A 16,515-nucleotide genomic window follows, 5' to 3' on the forward strand; every position below is an offset into this window, starting at 1 on the left:
ACCCCGCTATTATGGTCTAAAATATAACTCATACTCTTTACAATGTTGAAGAAATAATTTAAAGCTGATGTCATTTGGAAAGGTGAGGAGCCCTTTGTGAGGGGTAAATGATGGCTTTTTGAGAAGTCGAGGTTAGGATTGTGAAGGATTGCTGTTAATTTGCACAAAGAGTCAATCTGACCCCTGCTGAGCAACCGATCTCTGAAGAATTTTAAATCTGCTGTTCTTTACATTTTGAAATAAACAAAAGCTTGCAGCTGAAAAAACATCAGTTCCTGCAACTTAAATGGATGGTTGCTTTTCAGCCAGATGTTTGTTGGCAGCACGGTGGCACAGCAGTTAGCACTGCTGCCTCCCAGTGCCAGAGGCCAGGGTTCAATTCCCGCCTCTGACAGACTGTGTGGAGTTTGCACATTCTCCCTGTGTCTGCGTGGGTTTCCTCCGGGCGCTCTGGTTTCCTCCCACAGTCCAAAGATGTGCAGATTAGGTGAATTGGCCATGCTAAATTGTCCGTAGTGATAGGTGAAGGGGTAAATGTAGGGGAATGGGTCTGGGCGGGTTGCTCTTCAGAGGGGCGGTCTGGACTCGTTGGGCCGAAGGGCCTGTTTCCACACTGTAGGGAATCTAATCTAATCACTATGAAAGTAGAATTTCACAGTTTCATTGAGACAGCTCTAAGCAATCATACACAGATTATCTGTCTTTGATGTGTGGCTTTAAAGATAAATGTTTGTTTGTTTTTAATAAGGCATCAGGTACTTGAAGACATTTTTGTTTTTTTCTTTATTAAGTGTTTGAATGGATTTGCAGGTGTGCTTTTGAGTATTGTAAACTGATAGCTGAGCCTTTATCGTATCTCATCATGGTTCCTGGGCATGGCCAATGGTGGACACTGGTGAGCTGGCATGAAGGATGTAAGGACAAAGGGTCGAGGATTAGGGATCTCAGTGTAGCACCAAGTTGGCATAGAGGCTGGTCATGCTTTTGGGGAGATGTGGTCTGGAAGATATGAGGGGTCACTGAGCTTGAGGCGAGGGGTATGGAGTGTTGGAGATACAATGGGGGTGGATGTAACAACCAGCAGGAGCGGGCATGGAGGGAATGCAAAATCCAAAGTGGGTAAGGGCTTGGTGGGTGGCTTTTTATTGTTTTGACTTCAATTGGAACAATGAGGTGTGCTTTCCACAACCCCCCCACCCCACCCCTTGGTAACCAGCATCCTTTGTGGCAGCATTGTGGTGAGGGGCAGAGAGACCACTCTCAGTTAGTAGCACCCCATCTCTACTCTGGAATGAAAACCCGGCCAGTTGGAGTGCTTCCTCTGTGGTTGGGTTATTACTGAGCCCACCATTAGTACTACAGTTCATGGTCCCCACGATCAGATTCGCCCTTAAGCCAGAGATATTTTTGTCTCAGTAACAGGAAACCTAAAGATGTTCCAGCTCCACACAGCAGAAATATTAATGAACCGATGATCCAGAATTTTGAACGAATGCTTCAGCGACATGAGATCAATGCATTAATTAATTAATTAATTCTGGATGTTAAAACCTAGCCTCAGTAATGCTGCTCGTGAACATGCTTGCCTATAAATACCCATCTGGTTTAAGAATGCTGTGGAGAGATGGAGATCTGATTCAGGCTGACACGGTAACCCAGAACCACAGCAGTGTTGTTGACAGTGGTTGCACGTCTGAAATGGGCTAGCAAGCTACAACATCGTTTGGACAGTTATGGAAAAGCCAAATAAAAATAAAACTGAATGGATCGTCCGACACTGACCTCGGCATCAGAAAGGACGGAGGTGCGTCTGGGTTTCGTTGATTTTGCAAAGTCCACCTGACCGAGGTGGAGGGGCGTTTTGAGGGGGCTGTCAGACCGGCTAATCCAGAAGACTTTCAGACCTGAGAGAGTGGGGGCTTCTCACCTTCATGGCCTGCAGTACGTTGCCATGGAGCCTAGTGGGGTCTTGTTGCAGCTTCGCACATGCCTCACAACTCTCCCGTCTTCCCACCCCCACCCTCAGCCCTTTTCACTGATCCACAAGGATTTATCAGACTGATGTCCAGATCTAGAATTAGGCAGGAAAAGACTTTCAGAGATTGACAAGGGTTTGATTTACATCTGTTTCCACTTTTCCCTTCTGTGCACTGTCCCTGTTCAGAAGACAATGTCCTTCCCCACTGAGGAAGGATTGAGCTGTTAAATCAACCCTGGAACTGTTCCAGTTGACCCTGATATCTAACGCACAGCCCAGATGCACATACCATCCTTCCTGTAATATAGCAGTTCTACTTTCATCTCCTCCGATCCCAGTAAGGCTTGTGCCAGCTGTGCCATTGCACTCTCTGGTGTGGCCGGTCCAGACAGAAAGTCACAGGTGCCCGGTTTCTGCATGATCTCCACCCTGGAGTAGCCGAACATTTCACAAAAGCCATCGTTGCAAAAGATAATGGCGCAATTTTTCATCCGAACATTGGTAATGAGAAATTTCCGATCTAGGAGGAAAAGAAAACACAAGAATTAAACTGAGCAGCAGTGACATTAATCAAATCCTTCACCATTAATAGTTAGGGCTGTCAACCAACCAGAATTGATCTGGAGACTTCAGGAATTCAGCATTAACCTTCCAGGCACTGCAATCCAGGAGAAAAAAAATCAATGGCATATTAAGAAATTGTTCCTCTATTCCCTTTGAGGACTTTTATTTATTAGTTTTGGAAATATTGAAAATGGAAAATAAAGCTCTTTAACCAGATTATGGGAGATGGTAGTTCTTCGAGTGAAACTTCCAGTAAGACAGCCAACCCAACTCCAAACTTGCTTTTAGATTATAAACGCTGTGTGAACCAGTGAGTGGATTCTCCTACACTTGCATCTTCAAATGATTGCTTTTATCTGTTTTATTCAATATTATCACAGTTAATTACTGATCTAAGAAATAAAGGAGACTAGACCATAGAGTTGAAAGTTCTAAACTGGAGGAAGGCCAATTTTGACAGTATTAGGGCAAGAACTTCCAAAAGGTGATTGGGAGCGCCTGTTCACAGGTAAAGGGATGGCTGAAACGTGGGAGATCTTCAAAACTGCGATAACAAGAGTCCAGAGATGGTGTACTCCTGTCAGTGTGAAGAGCATGGCTGGTTGGTGTGGGGAGTGCTGGATGGCAGGAGAAAGTGAGGCTCTGGTCAAGAAAAAGGAAGAAGCCTATATCAGGCCTAGACAGCTGGGATCGAGTGAATCCAGAGAAGAATATGAAGGCAGTGGGAGCATGCTCAAGAGGGAAAGCAGGAGGGCAAGATGGGGATATGACGTAGCTTTGGCAAATAGGATTAAGGAGAATTCCAAGAGATTCTACAAAAACATTGAGAAGAGTAACTAGAGGTAGAATAGGGCTCTGTTTCCTTTCTTTATTCATTCACAGGATGAGGGCATCACTGGCTAGGCAGCATTTATTGCCTGTCCCTAATTGCCCAGAGGGCAGTTAAGTGTCAGCCACATTGCTGTGGGTGAGGAGTCACATGTAGGCCAGACCAGGTAAGGCTGGCAGCTTGGTTCCCTTAAGGGCATTAAGTGAACCAGATGGGTTTTTCCTGACAATAGATTCATGATCACCATTAGATTCTTAATTCCAGACATTGACTGAATTCAAAGCCCACATCTGCCATAGCGGGATTTGAACCTGTTATCTGGGTCTCTGAATTAACAGGACAGTGATAATACCACAAGGGCATTGCCTCACCCCTTAAAGATCAACAAGGCCACCTATGTGTGGAACACAAGATATGGGTGAGATAGTAAAAGACCATTTTGGAGAAGGATATGGAAGTTTGAGAACTTGAGAAATCAACACTGATATCTTTTTAAAAATGTCCATATTACAGAGGAGGTGGGGCTGTACATCTTAAAATGTATACACATAGATAAATTCCCAGGACCTGATCAGGTGTACCCTAGAACTGTGTGAGAAGTTAGGGGAGTGATTGCTGGGCCTCTTGCTGAGATATCTGTATCATTGATAGTCACAGGTGAGGTGCTGGAAGACGAGAGGTTGGCAAACATGGTGCCAGTTTTTAAGGAAGGTAGTAAGGGTGGCAAGGTGGCTTAGTGGTTAGTACTGCTGTCTCACAGTGCCAAGGACTTGGATGGGGCAACTGTCTGTGTGGAGTGTGTACGTTCTCCCTCTATCTGTGTGGGTTTCCTCCGGGTGCTCTGGTTTTATCCCACAATCACAAAGATGTGCAGGTCAGGTGAATTGTCCATAGTGTTCAGGGATGTGTAGGTCATGTGCATTAGTCAGGGATAAATGTAGAGTCATAGGGTAAGGAAATGGGTCTGGGTGGCTTACTCTTCAGAGTGTCAGTGTGGACTTGATGGGCTGAAGGACCTGTTTCCATACTGTAGGGATGCTATCATTCTCTGAAAATCTATGGAACTATACACCAGTGAGTCTGATGTCAGGGGTGGGCATATTGCTGGAGACGATTCTGAGGGACAGGATGTACATGCATTTGAAAAGGCAAGGGCTGATTAGGGATAGTCAACATGGCTTTGTGCAGGGAAATGGTATCTGTCCAACTTAATTGAGTTTTTGAAGGAGTGACAAAGAGGATTGATGAGGGCAGAGCAATCAACACTGTCGACATGGACTTCAGTAAGGCATTTGACAATGTTCCCGTGGGAGACTGGTTAGCAAGGTTAGATCTCATGGAATAGAGAGAGAATTGGCCTTTTGGATACAGAACTAGCTCAAAGGTAGAAGACAGAGGGTGGTGGTGGAGGGTTGTTTTTCAGACCGGACGCCAGTGACCAGTGAAGTGCCACAAGGATCAGTGCTGGGTCCTCTACATTTCGTCATTTACAGTATATAAACGATTTAGTTTTGAGCATAAGAGGTATAATTAGTAAGTTTGCAGGTGACGCCAAAATTGGAGGTGTAGTGGACAGCGAAGAAGATTACCTCAGAATACAAAAGGATCTTGATCGGATGGGCCAATGGGCTGAAAAGTGGCAGATGGAGTTTAATTTAGATAAATGTGAGGTGCTGCATTTTGGAAAGGCAAATCAGAGCAGGACTTATACACTTAATGGTAAGTGTATAAGTGTTTCTGAACAAAGAGACCTTGGAGTGCAAGTTCATAGTTCATTGAAAATAGAGTCACAGGTAGATAGGATAGTGAAGGTATGCTTTCCTTCATTGGTCAGAGTATTGAGTACAGGAGTTGGGAGGTCATGTTGTGGCTGTACAGGACATTGGTTAGGCCACTGTTGGAATATTGCGTGCAATTCTGATCTCCTTCCTATTGGAAAGATGTTGTGAAACTTGAAAGGGTTCAAAAAAGATTTACAAGGATGTTGCAAGGGTTGGAGGGCTTGAACTATGGGGAGAGGCTGAACAGGCTGGGGCTGTTTTCCCTGGAGCGTCGGAGGCGGAGATTTACAAAGTTATGAGGGGAAACATCGTGGGCCAAAGGGCCTGTTCTGTGCTGTACTTTTCTATGGTTAGAGTAAGTAGACAAAGTCTTTTCCCTGGAGTGGGAGAGTCCAGAACTAAAGGGCATAGGTTTAGGGTGAGAGGGGAAAGACTTTAAGGGGAGCTAAGGGGCAACATTTCATGCAGAGGATGGTGTGTGAATGAAATGAGCTGCGGTGAAGGAAGTGGTGGAGGCTGGTATAATTACAACATTTAAAAGGCATCTGGATGGGTATATGAATAGGAAGGGTTTACAGGGATATGGGCCAAGTGCTGATCAATGGGACCAGATTGATTTAGGATATCTGGTGAGCATGGACGAGTTGGACCGAAGGGTCTGTTTCCATGCTGTCTATCCGTATGACTCTACTTCATCTATAAATAGTTGCTTGAAAACACAGAACTTGAGTATAGCTGGAAAGGGAGACAGAGTATGGGAACCTGTTACCTTACGTTCATCAGGAAAGAGGCAGGAAGACCACTTTCAAAGGGAACGATAATTGATACAGTATGAAATAAAGATGCTGATTGGTTAGTGAATGGGATTTGCCTGAGGGAATAGTTATCCCCCAATGTTCTTGTTTCAAAAAAAAAGTCACTTCTGATGGACTTTGGAAATAGAACCAGTCTGACTCAAGATTAGGATACTGACCTCACACCTTTAATGCATTATCACTTAAAAAAAACCTTAAGTTATCTCGAGAATGCGACTTGATAGAAGTTCTGGGATTTACAAATGAATGAACCGAAACCCGCAATGGATTCTGAAAGATGAAAGACGTAACAGCAATCCAGGTTTGTTCAATATATCGCATCAGTTGCATGACACTATGATCTTTTACTATAAATTCTGTGTCTTATGATCCTGTTCCACAGCTATCTTACGAAGAACAGCGCTCCTAAAGCTAGTGCTCCCAAATAAACCTGTTGGACTATAGCCTGGTGCTGGGATTATTAAATCTGATAGAAACATTTCCCTTGGGAATGTACCAGGGAACAGCTGTTTGTCTGCACCATTGCTTCGTTGAAGAAGGTGCAATGACTGGACACATCCTTTCCATTCATATCTGTGGCTTCTCGCAAGTGGAAATGCCATATAACTTATCATCTTTAACTTATTGTTGGCATGGTTCTGAACACCCTCACGATTGTCCAGTCATGGGTCTGATTTAATGTTTAACATTATAGCCAGAGGTTTGCAAGGGGCTGGGTGAGTACAGTGAGGGTGCTGCTGATTGTAAATAGCTGAGAATGATGAACATGAAGACTGCTTCCATTGTCATCCTGTCACCATACACTCTTTGTAGCTTCTGTACAAAACTAAATGTCACTTTTAATCACCACGGTTGGGAATTCAGCTCAAATTACATGGAGAGCTGTGCAGAGTGATTAATGGCCTTTCGGCTTGTTTGAACACACAGGAGATGCACTTCATTGAAAACCATTTCATTGGTAACTCATTAAAACCGGGTGGCTGTTCTGCAATAGACAGTCCTTTAAACCTAATAGGACTGGGGTTTTTATTGACTGCTATATTCCCTGTCTGCCCCCCCCTCCACCTCGACTGAAACGTTAGCCAGGAGCTTGCCCCCACCCGAGCTCGCCGTTCAGGCCCAGCTTAGATCTCAATCCGAGGAGGGGATGCTTTCGGACCTGCTGGCCCCAATCTGATTGTAGTCCCAGCAGCATTCAGGTCAAAGGCCAAGCCCACCCCTGCGGCCTGACCCTTCCCCTCCCAGGGGCAACACAGTGCGGTGTGGCCATTAAATCCCCATGAACATGCCAGGTCAGAGCCTGACGACAGCACCATGGTAGGACCGATATCGAACAACGATCAGTCAGAATACTGGAAGGAGGTAGAGGGCTTGGTGAGCGTGGTGTAATGAGAACCATCTCTCTCTCAACCTTAGCAAAACTAAAGAACTGATCATTGACTTAGTTTAGATTTCCTACAGATTAGATTCCCGACAGTGTGGAAACAGGCCCTTCAGCCCAACCAGTCCACACCGACCCTCCGAAGAGTTACCCATCCAGACCCATTTCCCTCTAATGCACTTAACACTATGGGCAATTTACCATGACCAATTCACCTGACCCTCACATTTTTGGACTGTGGGAGGAAACCGGAGCACCCAGAGGAAACCCACACAGACACGGGGAGAATGTGCAAACTCCATACAGACAGTCGCCTGAGGCAGGAATTGAACCTGGGTCCCTGGTGCTGTGAGGCAGCAGTGCTAACCACTGTGCCACCGTGCCACCCTATCATTTCAAGTCATAGCATCATAGAGATGTACAACACGGAAACAGACCCTTTGGTCTAACTCGTCCATTCCGACCAGACATCCTAAATTAATCTAATCCTGTTAGCCAGCATTTGCATATCCCTCTAAACTCTTCCTATTCATAAACCCATCGAGATGCCTTATAAATGTTGTAATTGTACCAGCCTCCATCACTTCCTCTGGCAGCTGATTCCATCCATGTACCACCCTCTGTGTGGAAACATTGCCCCTAAGGTGCCTTTTAAATCTTTCCCCTCTCACCCTAAACCTATGCCACCTTAAACCTACCCCCCAACCCCAGGGGAAAAAGCCTTGTCTATTTACCCTACCCATTCCCTTGGTGATATTTATAAATCTCTATAAGGTCACTGCTCAGCCCACAACATTCCAGGGAAAACTTCAGAAAGAAAGCAGGAGAACAGCTCCCATCTACATTAACGGAGTGGAGTTTGAGAGGGTCGGGAGCATCAAGTTCCTCAGAGTGATGAAGATCGATAATCTGTCCTGGACCTCCCACAGAGATGTAGTGATCAAGAAGATACAATGCCTCTCCTTCCACAGGTAGCTCAGGAAATTTGGCAGGTCCATAAGGATCCTCACCAACTTGTGCACCGTTGAGAGCATACTGTCTGAGTGCAGAGCAGACTGGTACAGCAACTGGTCTGTCCAGGAGTGTTAGAAACGACAGAAGGTGATGTGCAGGCCATTACGGAAACCAACCCCCCCTCCATGGAATCCATTGACACAGAATGTTGCTGAGGAAATGCTGCCAGAGATCCATCGCACTCTGGCAATGCCCTCCTCCACCCTCCTCCGTCAGGGTGAAGATACAGAACACTCACACCAGCAGATTCAAGAACAGCTTCTTCCCGGTTGGTATGAGACCGATGAATAGACTCTCCAATTTCAAATAATGTTGGTCTTGTGAATGTTGATCTTGCCTTGTGCAAGTCCTGTGCAGTGTAACTTGTATACCCTACTCTGTCAAAGTGTTTTTCACCTTATGAGCTGTATGTCCTTGCTTGCTATGATCTGCTCGCAAACAAAGCTTTCCACTGTACTTCAGTACACATGATAATAAATCAAATCAATCAATCAATCAACCAGCAAACTGACCCACCTTGGGCAGGTGGATGTCTGGTCCCTCCTTACCTGCTATTAAATCAGAGTCAGGATGGGGGTGGGCAGGAGACGGTGTGTCTTTCATCACTTGGTGTTATGCATACATTCAAGACAGACAGGTCAAGCATAAAGCAAGGTTTGTGTGTTCAGGTGTGGGTTCTCGAAAACTCGGATTACTGCAGATTAACACCAACCACATGGTAATCTTAGATATACCAGACTTTAATCTTACTGCTGCATTAAGTTCTTGAACTCTACTGGTGTTACATTTTCTGCTTTTCTAACCTACTCCACTGATGCTGCACTGTTGACTCAGTGGTGAGCACTGCAACCTCACTGCCCCAGGCACCTGGCTCTGATTCCAGCCTGGCGTGGGTGAATGGAGTTTGCACATTCTCCCCACGTTTGCAAGGACTTCCTGCGGATGCAACTGTTTCTTCCCACAGTCTGAAGATGTGCAGGTTGGGTGGATTATACGTGGGAAAAGCAGGGTTATGGGGGTTGGTCAGGGTGGGATGCTCTTTGGAGGGTTGAATGGGGACCTGAAGGGCTGAATGGCCTCCTTTCACACTGTAGGGATTCTATGATGTCATTTATACCCAGCCTGGACCAGTCTGTGACATTATTGCAAGTTGCTCTGGGACTTACTGTCCTTACACAACAGTTGAAAGACTATGATGGTGGGAGGCTCCAAAATCAAGGAGATGGCAACTCACTTCTTGACAATGAAGGAACGGGTCTTTGGCATCCATTAGCCCAATATATCAGGCAGTGTTTGGGGCCTGACTTCCAAATTTCTCTCCAAACTGGGTGCTCCAGAACAGGAATGGGAAAGTGTCTACACGGCTAGATTCTCCATTCCATCCACTGCTCACTAGCAGTCAGAGAGTCATAGAGTTGTAGAGCTGTACAGCATGGAAACAGACCCTTCAGTCCAACCTATCCATGCCGACTAGATATCCCAACCCAATCTAGCACCACTTGCTAGCACCTGGCCCATGTCCCTCCAAACCCTTCCTATTCATATACCCATCCAAATGCCTCTTAACTGTTACAATTGTACCAGCCTCCACCACTTCCTCTGGCAGCTCATTCCATACACATACCACCCTCTGCATGAAAACGTTGCCCCTTAGGTCTCTTTTATATCTTTCTCCTCTCACCCTAAAACTATGCCCTCTAGTTCTGGACTCCCCCACCCCAGGGAAAGGATTTTGTCTATTTATCCTATCCATGCCCCTCATAATTTTGTAAACATCTATAAGGTCACCCCTCAGCCTCCAGGGAAAACAGCCCCAGCCTGTTCAGCCTCTCCCTGTAGTTCAAATCCTCCAACCCTGGCAACATCCTTGTAAATCTTTTCTGAATCCTTTCAAGTTTCACAACATCTTTCTGATAGGAAGGAGACCAGAATTGCTCGCAATATTCCAACAGTGGCCTAACCAATGCCCTGTACAGCCGCAACATGACCTCCCAAAGCATATCAAACGCCTTCTTCACTATCCTATCTACCTGCGACTCCACTTTCAAGGAGCTATGAACCTGCACTCCAAGATCTCTTTGTTCAGCGGCACTCCCTCGGACCTTACCATTAAGTGGATAAGTCCTGCTAAAATTTGCTTTCCCAAAATGCAGAACCTCGCATTTATCTGAATTAAACTCCATCTGCCACTTCTTAGCCCATTGGCCCATCTGGTCCAGATCCTGTTGTAATCTGAGGTAACCGTCTTCGCTGTCCACCACACCTCCAATTTTGGTGTCATCTGCAATCTTACTAACTGTACCTCTTATGCTCGCATCCAAATCATTTATGTAAATGACAAAAAGTAGAGGAACCAGCACCAATCCTTGTGGCACTCCACTGGTCACAGGCCTCCAGTTTGAAAAACAACCCTCCACCACCACCCTCTGTCTTCTACCTTTGAGCCAGTTCTATATCCAAATGGCTAGTTCTCCCTGTATTCCATGAGATCTAACCTTGCTAATCAGTCTCCCACGGGGAACCTTGTTGAACGCCTTACTGAAGTCCATATAGATCACATCTACTGCTCTGCCCTCATCAATCTTCTTTGTTATTTCTTCAAAAAACTCAATCAAGTTTGTGAGACATGATTTTCCATGCACAAAGCCATGTTGACTATCCCGAATCAGTCCTTGCCTTTCCAAATACATGTACATCCTGTCCCTCAGGATTCCCTCCAACAACTTGCCCACCACCGAGATCAGGCTCACCGGTCTATAGTTCCCTGGCTTGTCCTTACCACCCTTCTTAAACAGTGGCACCATGTTTGCCAACCTCCAGTCTTCCGGCACCTCACCTGTGACTATCGATGATACAAATATCTCAGCAAGAGGCCCAGCAATCACTTCTCTAGCTTCCCACAGAGTTCTAAGGTACACCTGATCAGGTCCTAGGGATTAATCTACTTTCAACCATTTCAAGACATCCAGCACTTCCTCCTCTGTAATCTGGACATTTTGCAAGATGTCACCATCTATTTCCCTACAGTCTATATTTTCCATATCTTTTTCCACAGTAAATACTGATGCAAAATATTCATTTAGTATCTCCCCCATTTTCTGTGGCTCCACACAAAGGCCACCTTGCTGATCTTTTGGGTGCACTATTCTCTCCCTTGTTACCCTTTTGTTCATAATGTATTTGCAAAAACCTTTTGGATTCTCCTTAATTCTATTTGCCAAAGCTATCTCATGCCCCCGTTTTGCCCTCCTGATTTCCCTCTTAAGTATACTCCTACTTTCTTTATACTCTTCTAAAGATTCACTCGATCTATCCTGTCTATACCTGACATATGCTTCCTTCTTTTTCTTAACCAAACTCTCAATTTCTTTAGTCATCCAGCATTCCCTATACCTACCAGCCTTCCCTTTCACCCTGACAGGAATATACTTTCTCTGCATTCTCGTTATCTCATTTCTGAAGGCTTCCCATTTTCTAGCTGTCCCTTTACCTGCGAACATCTGCCTCCAATCAGCTTTCGAAAGTTCTTGCCTAATACCATCAAAATTGGCCTTTCTCCAATTTAGAACGTCAACCTTTAGATCTGGTCTATCCTTTTCCATCACTGTCAGGTATCATCACAGACAGATTTCACAGGTACAAAGGAATCATTCGCTTCCCACGTCGGCTAATGCAGAAAATATGGAGGAATGGGATTGAGGGTGATTTGGGGGTTTGGATCAGAAATTGGCTAGCTGTAAGAAGACAGAGGGTGGTGGTTGATGGGAAATGTTCATCCTGGAGTTCAGTTACGAGTGGTGCTCCCAAAGGATCTGTTTTGGGGCCACTGCTGTTTGTCATTTTTATAAATGACCTGGATGAGGGCGTAGAGGGATGGGTTAGTAAATTTGCGGATGACACTAAGGTCGGTGGAGTTGTGGATAATGTCGAAGGTTACAGGTTACAGAGGAACATAGATAAGCTGCAGAGGTGGGCTGAGAGGTGGGCAAATGGAGTTTAATACAGAAAAGTGTGAGGTGATTCATTTTGGAAGGAGCAGCAGCAATGCAGAGTACTGGGCTAATGGTAACATTCTTGGGAGTGTAGATGAACAGAGGTGATCAGAGTCCATTGATCCCTGAAAGTTGCCACCCAGGTTGATAGGTTTGTTAAGAAGGCAGATGGTGTTAGATTTTATTGGTAGAGGGACTGAGTTTCGGAGCCATGAGGTTATGCTGCAGCTGTACAAACCTCTGGTGCGGCCGCACTTGGAGTATTGTGTATGGTTCTGGTCACCACATTATAGGAAGGATGTGGAAGCTTTGGAAAGGGTTCAGAGGAAATTTACCAGGATGTTGCCTGGTGTGGAGGGAAGGTCTGATGAGGAAAGGCTGAGGGACTTTCGTTAGAGAGAAGGTTGAGAAGTGACTTAAAAGAGACATACAAGATGATCAGAGGATTAGATAGGGTGGACAGTGAGAGCCTTTTTCCTCGGATGGTGATGGCACAAGGGATGTTAGAAATAGGGCAGATGTTACAGGCAGTTTCTTTAATCAGAGAGTAGTCGGGGAGTGGAATGCACTGCCTGCAACAGTAGTAGACACACCAACCTTAAGGGCATTTAAATGCTCATTGGATAGGCATATGGATGAGAATGGAATGGTGTAGGTTAGATGGGCTTCAGATTGGTTTTACAGGGCGGCGCAACATCGAGGGCTGAAGGGCTGTACTGCGCTGTAACGTTCTATGTTCTACATTCCATGCTTTGGAAAAATTCCTGTTTTTTTTCCTCATGGTTTTGTTTGATTTGTGATTCCCTTTGTTCGGGGAACATGTGCACTCAGCTGAAGGCTACAAAGAAAAACTCAGTCATTTTATTGAAAAGAAATTGGAGCATATTTCTGTCAGGCTCTTTCGTTCTCAGTGAGGTAGTTTTGATTTTACACCATTGTTTAAATATAGGAATTACAATCATCAATCTGTATGGAGTGACCTGTCACACACAGCACTGGGAGAAATGACAAGTTCCATCTGCTTTCTGTGGCTGAGAGAGAAATGTTGACCAGGAGAGCAAGGGAACCGTCCTGTTCTTTCTAGAGTAATGTTGTGGGATCATTTACATCAGCTTGAATGAGTAGATGGAGCATTCAATGTCTTAACTGAGAAGGGCAGGCTGTTGCTGCTTGTGAAGCCCCATGTGTTGGAGAATGGACTTTCTCACTCAGAAGGGGGTACATCAGGGCCGGACTGATAGGCCTTGGGGTTCTGTGGGGTACACTGTGCCCCTAGGGAGGTGTGTGAGTGAGGATCCTGGGGTTCAGGTTAGGGGAGAGAGGCGGATCTGGTCAGGAGCAGCCCCAGGGCCTGTGATTGCTGTCCCTGGTCAAAACGAGATTACTTTCTCTGAGCTGAAGCAGGCAGGGACACAGCTGATCATACCCTCAGGACCTCTTATTGCATTTCCAGCTAATGCATGTACACTGGGATGTGCACCTGCAGGTACAGCAGCTACTATCTTCAGAGAATATTGGCAGGGAAAAAAAGACCGCAACGAGGGGATTATTCCGGAATATTGACCGGGAAACTCGACAAACCGCGTGCTCGTTTTCAAACACTACCATGACATCACTTAAACAGCTCACAAAATTAAGTTAACACTTTGTAACAATTCAGCACTCTGTCGGTACGTCATTATGCTCCTGGAGTTCAACCATCAAACCTCTGAATCAGGAACAAGAATATTATCAGACAGCCTTAACCCTACTCTGAGTCCAGTTTTTCCTCAAGTTCATTATCCCACAGGATCATACTGGCTTCCATATGTGAGAAGTAATTTATTTATGTTGTAAGTCGTACCGTATTGTTTTACTGCTCATTTCACTGCATACAGCTGCTTTGTTATTGATAGCCTAACCACAAGGGCTGATATTTATTCCACTGTTTTCCAAAGTCTAATAGGCGATAAGTTTGTTGTAAACTCTCCAGGAAGGACTATGTTGTGACAAAAGGCCTGGACTCACTGCTACACTCAGACATTCCACTATCGGATTTCACACTGGTTCACAGCGATGGTCGCTCGCAGGAGCACTCTCTGACAAAGAAGGCACAAGCTAGAACACAGCAAAGATCCCCAAATAACACAACGTTATTCATCCCTGGGACAATAAGTGAGAGGGATCTCCCAACAAAAGCACAGTCAGACGTGTATTTCGAGAGAATGGCAGAGGATAAAGGATTACTGTCTGTGCCTCAAGATGAATCATTGGAAAAAATGCACAGCCAATCACAGCTCGGTGCTCAGAACAGACAATGTTTACACACTGGAATTCTAAAGATTCAAATGGGTTGAACTTTCCAGCTATATAAAAAAAGACTCAATGTTTAAACAGAGCAAGGCCAAGTGCCAATATAATGGAATGTAATCAGAGTGAGTTTGACCTCTCTTAGAGGTTCAGGTTGGGCACATTGTGTCAGGATGTAGATTGTATCTGGCTGCGATGCACTCAGTGGTTGAATAGCTGTAGCATGGGCTTTCAGATTTACACTGAACAGAGGCTAGTCAGGGAACTGTGCAACAGGAGTATTCATCATCAATAGCAGGAAAGGTGAACATACACAGAGAGGAGCTTATTCACTGCTGCACTCTCAGAATGACCATCAGGTCATTGCCAGTACACACCTCAGGCCAGGTTGCACATGAGGGCAGAGGCAATACTTTAATCAGAGACGCCATCCTTCCAAATGCGACGTTAAACCAAGGCTTTTGTTTGCCATCATCGGTGGGCCTGGCATTGTGAGAGGAAAGTAGCAGAGTCACAGAGCTGTGCAGCACACAAACAGACCCTTCGGTCCAACCCGTCCATGCTAACCAGATATCCGAAATGAATCTAGTCCCACCTGCCAGCACCCGGCCCATATCCCTCCAAACCCTTCCTATTCATATACCCATCCAAATGCCTTTTAAATGCTGTATTTATACCAGCCACCACCACTTTCTCCACTCATTCCATACACATGCCACCCTCTGCGTGAAAAAGTTGCCCCTAGGTCTCCTTTATATCTTTCCCCTCTCACCCTAAACCTATGCCCTCTAGTTCTGGACTCCCCGACCCCAGGGAAAAGACTTTGTCTATTTATCCTGTCCATGCCCCTCACAATTTTATGAACCTCTATCAGGTCACCCCTCAGCCTCCGACGCTCCAGGGAAAACAGCCCCAGCCTGTTCAGCCTCTCCCTATAGCTCAAATCCTCCAACCCTGGCACCATCCTTGTAAATCTTTTCTGAACCCTTTCATGTTTCAGGGAGTACCCTCCTGGCTGATCCATAACCTGCAGCAACATCCAATAAAACCCATTATGTGGTTAATTACTGCCTCACTCTCTGTGAATGGCTTGCTCTGTGCTAATTGTCCGTGGTGTTCCTGCAATATCCTACTTTCTCCCCACGACATCAGCTCTAAAGCACTTTGGGAGGTCCCCAGGTCGGGAAAGGTGAAATAATGCTTTTCTTTCTTTCAATAAACTACAAACATATATTGTAATACACAATTAATATTCATAAAGTGTCCAGAAAGCTTGTTGATTAGATTAGATTACTTACAGTGTGGAAACAGGCCCTTCGGCCCAACAAGTCCACACCGACCCGCGAAGCGTATACCACCCAGACTCACACTCCTACATTTACCCCTTCACCTAACACTACGGGCAATTTAGCATGGCCAATTCACCTGACCCGCACATCTTTGGACTGTGGGAGGAAACCGGAGCACCCGGAGGAAACCCACGCAGACACGGGGAGAACATGCAAACTCCACACAGTCAGTCGCCTGAGGTGGGAATTGAACCTGGGTCTCTAGCGCTGTGAAGCAGCAGTGCTAACCACCGTGCCACCGTGCCACCCACGATTGTTGCTCGATTAGTTGCAGTGTTCAGGGATTCTTTAAGCTGGGTGGTGTCATGGAGACTGCAGAAGCCGAAGATGCAGATTGATGTTACTTGAGCCTCACACTGGTGACGAGCTTATTGCTCGTTTCCAAATACCAATTCATGGGGCTAAAGGGTTTTACACCAATGGTCATCAGAGTATTGAGGGACGATTCACTTAAGACCAGCGTTCTGAAGTGACTGGACTCATGGTTGTGACATGAGACGCACAGAAGGACAATGGAACCCTT

General features: G+C 45.6%; 1 protein-coding gene across 1 annotated transcript in view; it reads right to left on the minus strand.

Moving 5' to 3' along the window:
* The window catches only part of kcnh6a (potassium voltage-gated channel, subfamily H (eag-related), member 6a), a 352,557-nt gene that overhangs the window by 303,060 nt on the left and 32,982 nt on the right, over nt 1–16,515 (minus strand). Inside the window, exon 2 of the mRNA XM_060848575.1 lies at nt 2,268–2,498. Within this exon, the coding sequence (XP_060704558.1) occupies nt 2,268–2,498 (231 nt within the window). The remainder of the gene's footprint in view (nt 1–2,267; nt 2,499–16,515) is intronic.

Source organism: Hemiscyllium ocellatum, chromosome 32 (genome assembly GCF_020745735.1).
Source record: "Hemiscyllium ocellatum isolate sHemOce1 chromosome 32, sHemOce1.pat.X.cur, whole genome shotgun sequence".
Classification (NCBI taxonomy): Eukaryota; Metazoa; Chordata; class Chondrichthyes; order Orectolobiformes; family Hemiscylliidae; genus Hemiscyllium; species Hemiscyllium ocellatum.